The sequence below is a fragment of the Solenopsis invicta genome, chromosome 1 (assembly GCF_016802725.1).
Source record: "Solenopsis invicta isolate M01_SB chromosome 1, UNIL_Sinv_3.0, whole genome shotgun sequence".
Lineage (NCBI taxonomy): Eukaryota > Metazoa > Arthropoda > Insecta > Hymenoptera > Formicidae > Solenopsis > Solenopsis invicta.
In genome coordinates this window covers 18,515,382-18,527,821 of record NC_052664.1, presented here as the reverse complement: position 1 = coordinate 18,527,821, position 12,440 = coordinate 18,515,382, and the positions used below count along the sequence as shown (strand labels likewise).

The 12,440-nt window shown below is 29.8% G+C and overlaps 3 protein-coding genes across 6 annotated transcripts; 1 reads left to right on the top strand and 2 right to left on the bottom strand.

The window, feature by feature from the left end:
• Window positions 1–2,978: 2,978 nt before the first annotated feature.
• Window positions 2,979–8,205, bottom strand: LOC105201178 (probable RNA-binding protein 19). 4 transcript variants are annotated; one of them, XM_011169103.3, is made up of 12 exons: window positions 7,994–8,200; window positions 7,832–7,916; window positions 7,551–7,755; window positions 7,127–7,266; window positions 6,864–7,029; window positions 5,979–6,263; window positions 4,738–5,882; window positions 4,466–4,668; window positions 4,282–4,398; window positions 3,907–4,012; window positions 3,602–3,725; window positions 2,979–3,110 (listed from the first exon to the last, which is right to left on the bottom strand). In XM_011169103.3, exons 2-12 carry the CDS (start codon window positions 7,865–7,867, stop codon window positions 3,028–3,030), a joined length of 2,610 nt encoding a protein of 869 aa, XP_011167405.1. In that variant the 5' UTR covers window positions 7,868–7,916; window positions 7,994–8,200; the 3' UTR covers window positions 2,979–3,027. The 4 variants fall into 4 exon arrangements, with proteins under 4 accessions (XP_011167405.1, XP_011167406.1, XP_011167402.1 ...); XM_011169104.3 differs by having other exon boundaries at window positions 7,999–8,198; XM_011169100.3 differs by having other exon boundaries at window positions 7,832–8,205.
• A 213-nt stretch (window positions 8,206–8,418) lies between these two features.
• Window positions 8,419–10,283, top strand: LOC105201181 (proteasome subunit alpha type-6). Its single transcript, XM_011169108.3, has 5 exons — window positions 8,419–8,577; window positions 8,748–8,842; window positions 9,026–9,107; window positions 9,662–10,091; window positions 10,180–10,283. The coding sequence occupies exons 1-5, from the start codon at window positions 8,502–8,504 to the stop codon at window positions 10,235–10,237; spliced, it is 741 nt and encodes a 246-aa protein (XP_011167410.1). The 5' UTR covers window positions 8,419–8,501; the 3' UTR covers window positions 10,238–10,283.
• On the bottom strand, window positions 10,125–12,335 carry LOC105201180 (probable small nuclear ribonucleoprotein Sm D2). Its single transcript, XM_011169106.3, has 4 exons — window positions 12,317–12,335; window positions 11,718–11,866; window positions 11,244–11,499; window positions 10,125–10,553 (listed from the first exon to the last, which is right to left on the bottom strand). Coding segments are annotated over exons 2-4 (363 nt in total). The 5' UTR covers window positions 11,720–11,866; window positions 12,317–12,335; the 3' UTR covers window positions 10,125–10,448.
• Window positions 12,336–12,440: the final 105 nt, after the last annotated feature.

The following is a 12,440-nucleotide window of genomic DNA, read 5'->3' as shown; positions in this document are numbered from 1 at the left end:
TCCAAGTCGGATTGTAGCGTACAGTCTACAATCGGCATTGTGGAATTGTCAAACGGATTCGCACAATTCAGATCAAAGATTGAATTGCACGACCAATATTTGATAGAGAAGCCTAAAAAAAAATACAACAAAGTTCAAAATTTTCTTACTATCAATTGCAAGTATATGCTCCACTCCCAATATTTTAAATGCTATCTATTTAAATACCAGCTAACTCACTTGTGCGGTAATTCTTAAAAGTTTAGCTCCTTTACCTCCAATTTCAGTGAAATTAGGCTCACCTTTCTACCCTCACCACTGCCATCAGCAGTCCATTCTACATGTCGATAGATACATTACTTGCCTATGAAAAGATACACAGAAAAAAATTTAGTATTAAATCAACAATCTTTGTTTTACATATAAGCAAGAATATAAAATCTTAGAAGAATTTATAATCTTAAACAGACACAATTTGCTTACATCAAGAAAATTTTTCTTTTTGTGTAAGCAAATTATTTACCCAAATCGTTGTTTATAATCTGTTTAAGATTATAAATTTTTCGAAGAAGATTTATATTCTTGCTCATATATGAAACAATGATTGCTGATTTGATATTAACTTTTTTTCTGTGTAGGAGAAAAGGACTGCATAAGGGAAAACATTACATCGCCACATTTCGTCAGTATGACAGATTTCCTGAATAATCGTCAACTTTAATATCTCGGTTCGAGGGGTAGAACGACGCTTTTTTCTGCTAGATTCGTCCGTTTCGTGTAAAAACGCGTCGATTGAACTTAAATTCATGAAAATCGGAGGTGAGACCCAAAACTGAATAATTGCCTAAAATATTAATTAAAGCTTAAATATTTTTTTGAATTAATTTCTCAAAAGAAGAACAACACTGTCATGAGTAAAAATGAAAAGCGGATTTCAATGGCCATTTCGGGAAAAATGTGAGAAACGTCTTAACTTTGTAAAAATGTTTCACGATAGAGAGAGAGAGAGAGAGAGAGAGAGAGAGAGAGAGAGAGAGAGAGATATTCGACCAGAGTTCTTCGATAGATTCGCTTTAATTATCACATCAGGAGCAAAGTTATTAACTCTGGCCCCGCGAGCGCAACGATCCCCCATCACAGCAATACTCGCACCATCGCGGGCAGCGCGTAGCTGTAGTAAGAAGTGGTTGGAAATCGAATCTTTCTTATTGCTAGCATTTACGATATGTTGTTATTTTTACGTGATAAAATCATTATGTGATCACGCAAGAGAAAATTGTTTTTAAATTCATAAATTTTCTATTGCACGTATTTTGTATATACAAAATCTTTGCCAATTTTGACCGTTCTTCCTATTTCTTCCGCCCGTCGGATTTAGCAATTTTATCCTTAATATCTAGGATTATAATAATCTACTAATTTGATATTAGTAAAATTCATAATTTGTACTATAGTAATATTAAAATGGAAAAAATATCACGAATATACATTTTTTTAGCATTAAAAATATATTTCTATACAGTATGTATAATTTATTGATAAAAATAGCAGTTTAAATTAAGATAAATTATTGACTTACTGCAAGTTTCTCTCTCATAAATATTTAAAATTTCCATCCTTGAGACATTTAAAAATAAATAAAAAGGCACTTGGTTGCATACAAAATTATAAAATTGCATTGTAAACTATAGTATCTATATATATTTAATTGCTGGAGATTACATTTTCCCTGACATTCGATGTGTAAGATAAGAGAATGTGTAAGTACAAGAGAATCTTGAACCGTAAAGATAGTTAAGAAATCTCAAAATATTTTACATGTATGAAAAATTATAAGAAAAGATGTATTTTTGAAAAATGTTCCAATTTGTGTACAAATTACGAGAAAAATTTTCATCAATCACTCGCTTATTTATAATTTAACATGTTATTTTTTTATTAGGCGACATTATATGATCACCCTGGAGTGCCTTGGAGGTGCCATACCGTGATAAGAGTTATTAGTGGCTGCTGCAATGGATCATATATAAGGGCGTGCGAAAAACGCAACATCTTCCTGTGGAGACCAGTTTCGAGCAGAGGGACACCGGTCACGTAAAAATCACTAAATATAATTTTATTTCTAGCATAGGAACTCATTTTTTTCAGGTCAGAATACTGCCAGATTTTTCAAACATTCAGAACAATGTTTTACTATAAACAAAATTATATCTAGATTATTTACATATTGTTTATGTTATATTTAATCTTTTTCATGTAGACAATACAAGCAATGTAAATTATAAATTTGATAACACAATACAGAAAAAATGTAATTAAGTTATAAGATTGTAAATATACTGACTTTAAAGAGATTGTAAAAATCCTGACTTTAGCATTAAAGTAATAATATATAATATTTAAAATAAAAAATGGAATATAATTTTTATTATTTCTAATAAAATTTTAATCTTCTCATAAATATTTCTCTTAATTTCCATATAGACAGATATATACAAATATAAGGAAAATTGGATAAAGGTAGAAAGAACTAGAAAGCAATAGACTTTAGATTTGCACATATGGGCATACAAAAGACCACGCAAGAGAAAATTGTTTTTAAATGCATAAACCTAGTTGAAATTTTCAATCGCACGTATTCCGTATATACAAAATCTTTGACATTTTGAAATTTTAACCGTCCTTGATTCTACTAAAGAGAAACATCTCTGTCCCGAATCTGATCAATGTAACTGTAAAATAAAAACTATTGTCCAAGTATATACAATTTGTATAGTTAATAAATAATTGTAACAAATTGTAATTCTTAAATTTAGCTCCCTCGTGCCTTCATCATGATGCTAATTAAAATTACAAAAACTATAAGAAATGATGTTCGTTTTATTGTCCCCGAACAAAATAAAAACTAGTTTTTTTGTAACACCCTTTTACATTAAAAATGTTAATCAACTCTCTTATAATTTAATTAATATTGTAGAATCGCGTAAAAAAATAGTGAGTTATTTTTCAAACAATATGTATTTAAATATTTTGTAAGTAATTTATACATTATGGTTCTTGAGTCAAATTTAATTCAAGGCCAACACTTTCGGGATCTAATCTGGATTTCTTGAATTTTTTCGTCGAACTCTCTGAAAAGAAATAAAAAAAGAACTTTCAGAATCATGCAATTTTCTATTATCTGTTATAGCAATCAGTACAAATTATTATGTCGAAGCACAGTATATATAAACAGGGATGGGCATAATATATTGAAAATTGTATTTAAATACAAAATATGTTCAAAACTATCTAGCGTTATTAATCTTTTTATATATTCTTTATTTTTCTCGTGGTTTTAATTGCGTTTTAATTTCAAAAGTAAACTTAGAAACTATAATATGTATATTAGAAGTGATTTAATTTAGCATATTTATTATACGCCTTTTAAAAACAATAGTGTCTCAAAATTTGCACTATTAAAATGTTAAAGAATCAATTCAGAATTCAAGAGTTTAAACCATTTTTTTTAATTAAATAATATTTTGTTATTTTTAACTTCTATGTGTGTTGAAATTTATTATTTTAACACGAAATATGTATTTTAAATACTGCCCACGCCTACATAAAAAAAATTAATTACCTTGATAGAAATGTTTCGCAGTGCGTCGTCTAATTTCTTCAATACCTTCTTCTGCCTGGGCCCATTCAAGCACTAATCTTCGACCGTATAAATGAGTACTTTGACACAAAGCTTCAAATGCTTTCTACAATGCGAATTAAAATTAACATCATAAAATGCAGTTCTCAATTCTTATATTAATTATTTATTTATAACTTTTATAAATATAAATAATTATATATTTATTGTTATAAATAATTTAATTTAAATTAAACGTTAAATAATTTTATTACATTAAAATAAATAGATACACTAAAAATCGTTACCTTTGCATCTGTCTTAGTATAATATTCAATGAAAGCAAATCCTCTGTGCTTCTCAGTGCCGATTAGTTTCTTCGGTAATCGTACAGCTTTCAACTCACCGTACGATCTATAATATTAAAATTAATTATCGCATATTATCAGGTATTTAATTTTGTAAAAGAATTTTGTTTGATGTTTATAACTCATACTCAATCAGTAATATTGACTATCTTTTTGCAAAATCTTCATCTTTTTTAACATTAGTTATAATAAATAGAGAATTGAGATTTATAAATTACAGGAAGAAAAGATCTTCCTATATATGAAAGATAAAATTTTGTTTGTTCATCTCTGAATTAATTTCGACTTTTGAAATATCCTATACATGATACATACTTGAACAACTCCGTCACTTCTTGGATAGTTGCTTGGAAGGGTATGTTTCGTACTAAAATTTTAGTACCATTTTGTTCGGTGATCTTAGACTTCTTTCTCGCTGTTTTGACATCGGACCTAGAAAATCTCGCAGTTATTAAAAATTCTTGATGATTCTGGATGATTAAAAATGCATTAAACGTACATCAATGTTCTCTCAGATCGTTTTAATTCCAAACTTTTCCCATCGAGTACTGACATTTGCAACGTTTTTAATGCACGATCTGCATCGAGTTTTCTCTTGTATCTTATAAATCCATATCCCATAGACAATTTTTCAGCAGGATTTTCAGGATTCATTTTAGTTGCTATTGTGACATAATGGAGAGGACCACATTTACCGAAGTACTGTAAACATAAAGTTATGTTATTACAAAGAAAACAACGATGTCGCATATGTGACAGTTTTTAATTTACATCTTTCAATTGTTCTTCCGTAGTTGAGAAATTGATATTTTTTACAAAAAGGGTTGTGTCTGGTTCGACTGGTTCGGTCGATTCGTTATTCTCCTTTTTACGCGTATTCTTCTCCTTTTCTTTAGATTGTTCTATCGTTTTTTCATCTTTAACTTTTTCCGAATCTGTTGATTTTTTTGTAGTTGCCTTATTTTTCGTTGCCTTGGTTTTAGATGCAGATGTGGTGAAACTATTATCCGGCGCCCACTCTAGATACAACGGTAAATGCTTATATTTTGTATAAGCTAATGCTTGAAAAGCTTTGCGTGCTTCAGATGGCTCGAGAAATTCGACCAGCGCCGTTATGCCCGCCGGTGGCATCACGATACGCGCGAGCTCACCATGTTTGGCAAATCGTTCTTGTAGCTCATTTGGTTTTGTTTCAGCCGGTAAATTTTTCACTAAGATTATGGTATTTGACCTCTTCTTTGGCGCTCCATTAAAAGCATCCAAGCATACACCGTTTTCCTCTAAAAAAGTTTTTGCATCTTGAGCCAGTTGCGTTTCTCCTAATGCTAGCTTAACGGCAGCACTCATTCCGTTCGATCCATCTTCCAGTAACTTCTCCTTCGTCGTGTTGTAGCGACTCGCGATAGCATCTGCCACAGCATTCTGTCCGAGGAACAGTGTATTCCAATTATGCGACGAACCCGCGGTTGCTTTAGTCTGCAGTTCCTTTTTTTGCTTATAAGTTAAATTTTCGGTATCAATGTCCTCTAAGGAAGCTTTTGTCTTTCCGGGAAGAATATGTAACATTCTACCGTCTAATACGCTACCGTCCAGTTCGCTGTAAGCTTTTACAGCGTGTTCTGGCATCAAAAATGTTACTGTGCCAAATCCTTTTGGTTTTCTAGTTATTCTATCCACAGGTAAATCTACTTCAGACAGAGGACCGTATTTTTCAAATAATTTTTTTATGTCATCCTCCGTAACGGTGTATGTCAGATTTCTGATAAATATTCTTCCAGATTCTGCTATACTCTCTTCGTTTTTTAAGGCTTCTTCTTGTTTTTTCCATTTAATATTAGTCTTATTGCACGAATCCTTGTTAAAATCTTCAATTTCCTCTTTTTGCTCATATTTAGATACAAATATTTGTTTCCCTTCTGTATAAATAAAGAAATAAAAAGATACATTTGTAAAAAATATATATATAAATTTTGTACATATTTTACAATACTATGTTCAATAACTTTTTTTACCTAGAAAACTTTTATTTTTCATAAGAGCCTTTTTCATGGCTTGTTCTGTTTTGAAACCCACATAAGCTATACCTTTAATTTTTTGTGGGACTCGAATAGATTTTGGTTTTATAGGACGAAAGAATTGCTTTATGTGTTTCTTCATGTGCTTATATGCAAGTCCTCGCATTTTTACAGTGTAGAATGTTAATGGTCCATGCTTTGGTACAGCTTTTGTCAGAGATTTTATTTTACTCTGACATAGCCAGTCAGGTTTGTCTTTTTCATTTGAAAGTTTTACCTCTCCTAAAATATACATTTTCTCTAGTTATTTACTTATACATCAGCAGATATAAATTGCTATATCCAAAACAAAATGTTTTATTATAGAAAATAATAGAATATTAATTTTCAAAATAAAATGTGCTTTAAAAGATAATAATATAATATAATATTAAACAAAATGCCTAGAACGCAGTTCTTTTATTCATAATTCTTCTATTAAATATGTTTACAATGGACATCAAATTCAAATTTTCTCATAAAAATTTCCATAAACTACAACTGAAGAATTTTGAGTAATAAATATTTTATTGTAAAAAGAGAACATATAAATCAATGAAAATAGGACTCTCAATATAAAAAAAAAAACTATCATATAAAGGAACGACTGATGACAGTCAGACATGAGACAAATTCTAAATGCACAATACAAATTAATAAAAAAAAAGTATATAAAATTAATTTATAGTACACACTTAAATCCGCACTTTTATCTTCTTTTGGGCTGGCCTTTCTTTTGCACGATAGTATTTAAAAAAAATCAAAGTTGCATAGTAATACACAAGTCATAAAAATTAGAAAAAACAAAAAAAGGATAACAATATTTTTTTTTATTTTCCATACCTGTGCTTTCTTTAGACTCACCGTCTTCTTTGTCCTCAGATTCATCATCAGATTCTTCAGTAACTTCTTCTTTCATTGGTATGTCAATATCATTTTTCCAAATTACTTTTGCATCCTTACTGGTATGTGTTTCAAGAAACTCCATAAATAAAGGATCCTCCTTATGCTAAATTTAACCAAAGTTTTAATAAACAATTTGTTCTAAACAAATAGATAATACAAGTTGAAATCTATTAAAATTATTTTAGAAAATTTCAATATACTTTTTCAAGTGCTTTCTTAACTTCAACGTTCTCATTTTTGTCTGCCTTCTTTTTTTTCTTCTTTTTGTCAATTTTATCTTTAGTTTTACTTATATCGTTCTTTTCTGCCGAATCTATTGGTTTTTCTTTTGACTTGGCACCTACATCACATTTATAAAACTGTTAGGTTATTACAATAATGCAATTATTTATAATTGTATGCACCTAAATTTGTGTGTACATTCTTTTATATATTTCAAATCACAGAAAACTGGCTGAAGTGTTAATTAAATCTAATAATTCTTTAGAAGGTTACTAATAATACATATCATCCAAATAGTATCATGGAATGTGTCCACACAGAACAGTGCATAAATGCATAACCATTATACAACATTTATAAAACTTTGGCTATAATGATGTAATTATTTATAGTTACATGTACCTAAATGTGCACATTGCTCGACAGATATTTTACAAGTATCAATGCATGTTTGATCAAAATAGGATTGAGCTAATTTTGCTTGCTCCTCCGTTTTGTAACCAATGAATGCAAAGCGTCGAAACTTTCCGTCTTCTTTGTACTTCAACTGAACGTCGGTTACAATGCCCTTTTGACTGAATAATTCTTTCAATTTGATGTCCGTGACCTGTACAATATAAAAAATATATACTATACATTATGTTAAAAATTAAATGATAACGCATAAGATTTCATTTACATACATTTTTCGGTAAATTTTTTACTATTAAACGAGACATTTCGTTTCATCGGTAATTTTCCGTGTCCAAAAATTAACAACCTCTTCGCCTATATCGGAAAATAAAAATTATTTATCCAGATACAATTTTAATCACAGTGCACGTGAAAATATAGGTTATGTTTACTAAACACGTGGACGCGTTTCTATTTCTTTCCTTCTTCTTCTTCTTCTTTAGATTAAAGCTAATTCTGGGCTCTTAAAACAGAACCCTCCCACAGGACCAATATTAAGGAAAAGAGCAGTAAAAAAGATTATTGTATTTCTTTCACACGAAGAATGTTTACAATTCGCAACTTGCATAGGTGCATAACCATACGCATAAGGAAATTGATTGGTCCATTTCCTTATGCATGTACTAATGAACCAATGGTTATACAATTATACAAGTTTGTCTGGATAAGTTTCAAGATTCTTTAATATGATTGGTTTATACGTTCAGATCCGTCAAGAACCAACGGCAAGAACCTATCGTATAAAATCAATTTGTGCATTTGGACGCGTGGTCTACTCCTACCACGATTTGGAAGTATAGAAATTTCAGCTACAAAGAACAAACCTATGATTTGACGTTTTCCCAGCGAAATAGCGAATCGCTCGTGAAGCGTATTTGGCGTATTCGTATTCCTGTGAACATGGCGCGTGGCAGCAGTGCTGGTTTTGACAGGCATATCACGATATTTTCGCCGGAAGGTCGGCTTTACCAAGTAGGTAAGGATAAAAAAACATATCTTAAACACAACGCGAACAATTGTCACATTATCGGGATCGTCGATGGTACGAATCACCTACTTGTGCTACATTGTGTACGTCGATGACTCGGCGTGATCTGCATTTTGAAATTTGTTAAAGTGTCTCTTTTTTTCTCGTATCTCGCGCAGAATATGCTTTCAAAGCCATCAACCAAGGCGGCCTAACGTCCGTAGCCGTCAAAGGGGTCGAGACGGCTGTTTTCGCGACACAGAAGAAAGTGCCTGTAAGTTAACCTCTTAAAGATCTTTCTACCTGAGTTCTATAACAGAAAATTGTTCAATTTAACTCTTTAATTTTTTGTATGCCTTATCTTAAAAATTAAAATTTTGTTAGAAATGATTTTCTGATATTTTGGAACACATGTTTCAGATATTCCTTGGAGTAATGTATTGTTCTTTCTTTATAGGACAAGCTACTCGATGCCTCCAGTGTCACCCATGTGTTTCAGCTGACCGAGTACATCGGTTGCGTCATGACTGGTATGATAGGTAAGTTTGAATAACATTTAGTTGTGTTGAATTCTGTGTTATTTTTCAAGTCCTAAGACTTGTTTCATTAACTTCGATTAGCTTGAGAAAAAGAGAGAAATCAACATTAAATTTATGAATTGCTAACTATAAAACTTAAAGCTAATTATATTTAGATTAATTTTTTAATTCTTTTAATTAAAAAATTATACAAAGTATTATATTTTACATGAACATAATTTGTAGAAAATGGACAAGTAAAATAATATGCTCAGGTTATAATTTTTTAAGTTAATCAGGTTTGGTGAGACTAGTTCTTATCAAAATTGCTAAGTCAGAAGATTTTTGGGAGGATGTAAAGGTTTAGAGGAATTTTTAGAATTTTATGAATTTAAAGACATGATTTTTAGAATTTTAAGAATTTAAAGAGGAAAGAATCTATATTTATACAAAAATCTATATTTTTAGGGGAGTCATTAATTTATAATATATTAATTTTTTATTATATATAAATATAATAAAATATATTATTTCAACATTTAAAACATCTTGATGCATTAATTCCTATTTCACAGCCGACAGCAAGTCCCAAGTACAACGCGCGCGATATGAAGCGGCTCATTTCAAATATAAATATGGTTACGAAATACCTGTGGACGCTCTATGCCAGCGTGTTGCCGACATTAGTCAAGTATATACGCAGAATGCAGAGATGCGACCCCTTGGATGTTCCATGATGCTTATCGCGTATGACAAAGAGAAAGGTCCATGTATTTACAAAGCAGATCCGGCAGGATATTTCTGTGGTTATAGAGCGATTTCCGTCGGAGCAAAGCAAACGGAAGCTAACTCCTATCTTGAAAAGAAATTAAAGAAGAAACAAAATTACGATTTTGATGAAACTATACAACTAGCTATTACTTGTCTGTCTACAGTCTTGTCTGTAGATTTTAAACCAACTGAAATTGAAGTGGGAGTTGTGTCAAAAGACAATCCCAAATTCCGGTAATTAATAAAAGTTTTAATTTGAATGTTTCATGGAAAATCTTAATTTTTATTGGACTTTTCTTTATTATCAATTTTTCTGTTACAGTATACTGACCGAGCAAGAGATTGATAAACATTTAACCGCAATTGCCGAAAAGGATTAACAATGTTGTATACAATTCATAAGAAATAAACTTGTCCTGCTTAATACACTTTTTTACTTAATATTTAACTATTATACATAAGACCAAAAATTTGTGCAAAAAAGGTTTATAGCGTTAATAAACGCTATTGTGTTCGTATCAAAAATTTTTATTTCATTTATTGTAGCATTAGCCTTAAAAGTAAAATTATAAAATTAAAGTTATTCTTAATTTATTTTCCTGCTGCAGTTGCCAATGGATTTCTCAGAACCAAAATCACGGAATCACCGCGTAGAAACATTTTTGGAATAAATCTGTCTTTGTTTACCGGTTTTGCCTGAAATGTTGAGATATTTGAAATTAGTAATATGGAAATTATGATCTAGTGAAAATTAGTTATATTTACTTTTTAATTAATTTTTTATCGGTTTTTTGCAAAAACTGAAATATCCTGAATGTATCAAACTATTATATTTTAAAATATCAACATCAATTAATTAGGTTTTTATTCTTTTAAATTTGAAACTTATTTAATATTAAGCTAGTTTGAATTATTAAAAATATAATTACAAGATAATTACTTATCATTGATTGTCTAAAATTAAAAATAAAATTTTTGAATTATTCAAACAATAAAATCAGAGTTACAAGTAATCCGATAGACTTAAATAATAATTATTGTAATAAAACCTGTTAATAAAAATTACTTATATTTAACTGATTTTTTCAACTATTTTTGCAATAACTACAATATCTTGAAAGTATCATATTTATTATATTTCAAAGTATGATATTAGTTAATTTTATTCTTTTCCTTTTAAATTTAAAGCTCACTTGGTATTGAGATGATAATTTTTAAATACTAAGCAACATAAATACATGTAGAAGATGGTGAATAATTGCCATTGACTATCCAAAGCTTAAAATAAATTGTAATAAATCTAAAATAAAATTCTTAACAAAATTATTCAATAATAGAATCAGATTCAAGTAATCTGCTAAAAGTAAATGATTATTAACGTTTTACCTTTTTCTTGCCTTTTCCTGTGCGTGGAAGTTCAGTCCACATTTCTTTTACGTTTTCCAAAACCATATTGCAATGTCTGTCAAAAGCTTTTACACGTCCTAATAACTTTTTGTTGTTTCTACAATTTATTAATACTTGGGTATTATTCTTGACGGATTGTGTTAGAACTGAGAGAGGCCCGGTGTTGAATTCCTCTTCCTCTCTCTTTGCCAATTCCTCTGGAGTCATCTCAGACTTCGGTTTTGTCAGAGAAGACCTAATGAAAAAAGTAGTAGTATATTATATAACATACAGTACAAAATATTTTATGTCAACTTTTCATATAAGTAACAAAACAAATAAATAAATAACCGAAATTCATGATTATTGTGCACTAATTGAGGTTATATCTAGTACAAGTCATAATAAATTAATACCAAATATTAAAATCTGAATAAAAGTACATACTATGTATAAAACAAGTACTTAACTTACATTTTGTAATGTTTTTATTAAACAATATTGATTATTATCAATTCCTTCACGATCAAAAGCTCTAGAATACTCTGCAAATCTACAACGCTTTGCTCTCTACCGGACAACTGTAGTGCTGCCATCTAGTAAGCTCGGTTCGTTCAAGTGAACTGTAAAATATAATTGTATATATATTTTCATATGCATTTATCGGTAAACAAACTATAATCTAATTTATTCTTTTTTTACAGCTGAAGGCCGATCTCATTATCTTTGGTTAGTGTAATCGCTTAATTGATTAAATTTAACAATAACCAACTGCAAAATTTAAGTATTGATTGTATTATTTTGTATATTTTTTACAAATTATAAATTGCGTTCGGAAAAACATACATCACTAGTGCTTATTGCCTTCGGCCATGCATTATTAGATTTTTTTATTGCTGCTAAACTGTATTAAATTTAATTTAGAATTTTCCTTTTCGCTTTCACCAAATTTGAAATATATAAAAATAATAGTTTTTCCATCTGACTTAAGGGTTATCTATAATATATATGGAGCAGGCACAAATATTGAAATTCGAGTAACAAATATAAAATATAAATAATCCAACATATACACTTCATCCGAAGGACGTTGGACATCGTCATATCCTATGACGTAGTATCGGATGGAAAAATGTCATCTGTGCTGTGTGGGATTTATTCACTTATCTATACTCCAGCTTGTATCTATTTTATTTT

Excerpts from the sequence above, each read along its gene's own strand:
- LOC105201178 (XM_011169100.3), bottom strand. The coding sequence starts at position 7,867 with ATGTCTCGTTTAATAGTAAAAAATTTACCGAAAAAT. Across the intron at positions 7,030-7,126 it reads TTAAGAAAGCACTTGAAAAA|CATAAGGAGGATCCTTTATT; the intron begins GTATATTGAAAT and ends GGTTAAATTTAG. Across the intron at positions 4,013-4,281 it reads GAAGTGACGGAGTTGTTCAA|ATCGTACGGTGAGTTGAAAG; the intron begins GTATGTATCATG and ends TTAATATTATAG.
- LOC105201181 (XM_011169108.3), top strand. The coding sequence starts at position 8,502 with ATGGCGCGTGGCAGCAGTGCTGGTTTTGACAGGCATATCACGATATTT. Across the intron at positions 8,578-8,747 it reads AGGTCGGCTTTACCAAGTAG|AATATGCTTTCAAAGCCATC; the intron begins GTAAGGATAAAA and ends TATCTCGCGCAG. Across the intron at positions 8,843-9,025 it reads CGACACAGAAGAAAGTGCCT|GACAAGCTACTCGATGCCTC; the intron begins GTAAGTTAACCT and ends CTTTCTTTATAG.
- LOC105201180 (XM_011169106.3), bottom strand. Across the intron at positions 10,554-11,243 it reads CAGGAAAAGGCAAGAAAAAG|GCAAAACCGGTAAACAAAGA; the intron begins GTAAAACGTTAA and ends TCAACATTTCAG.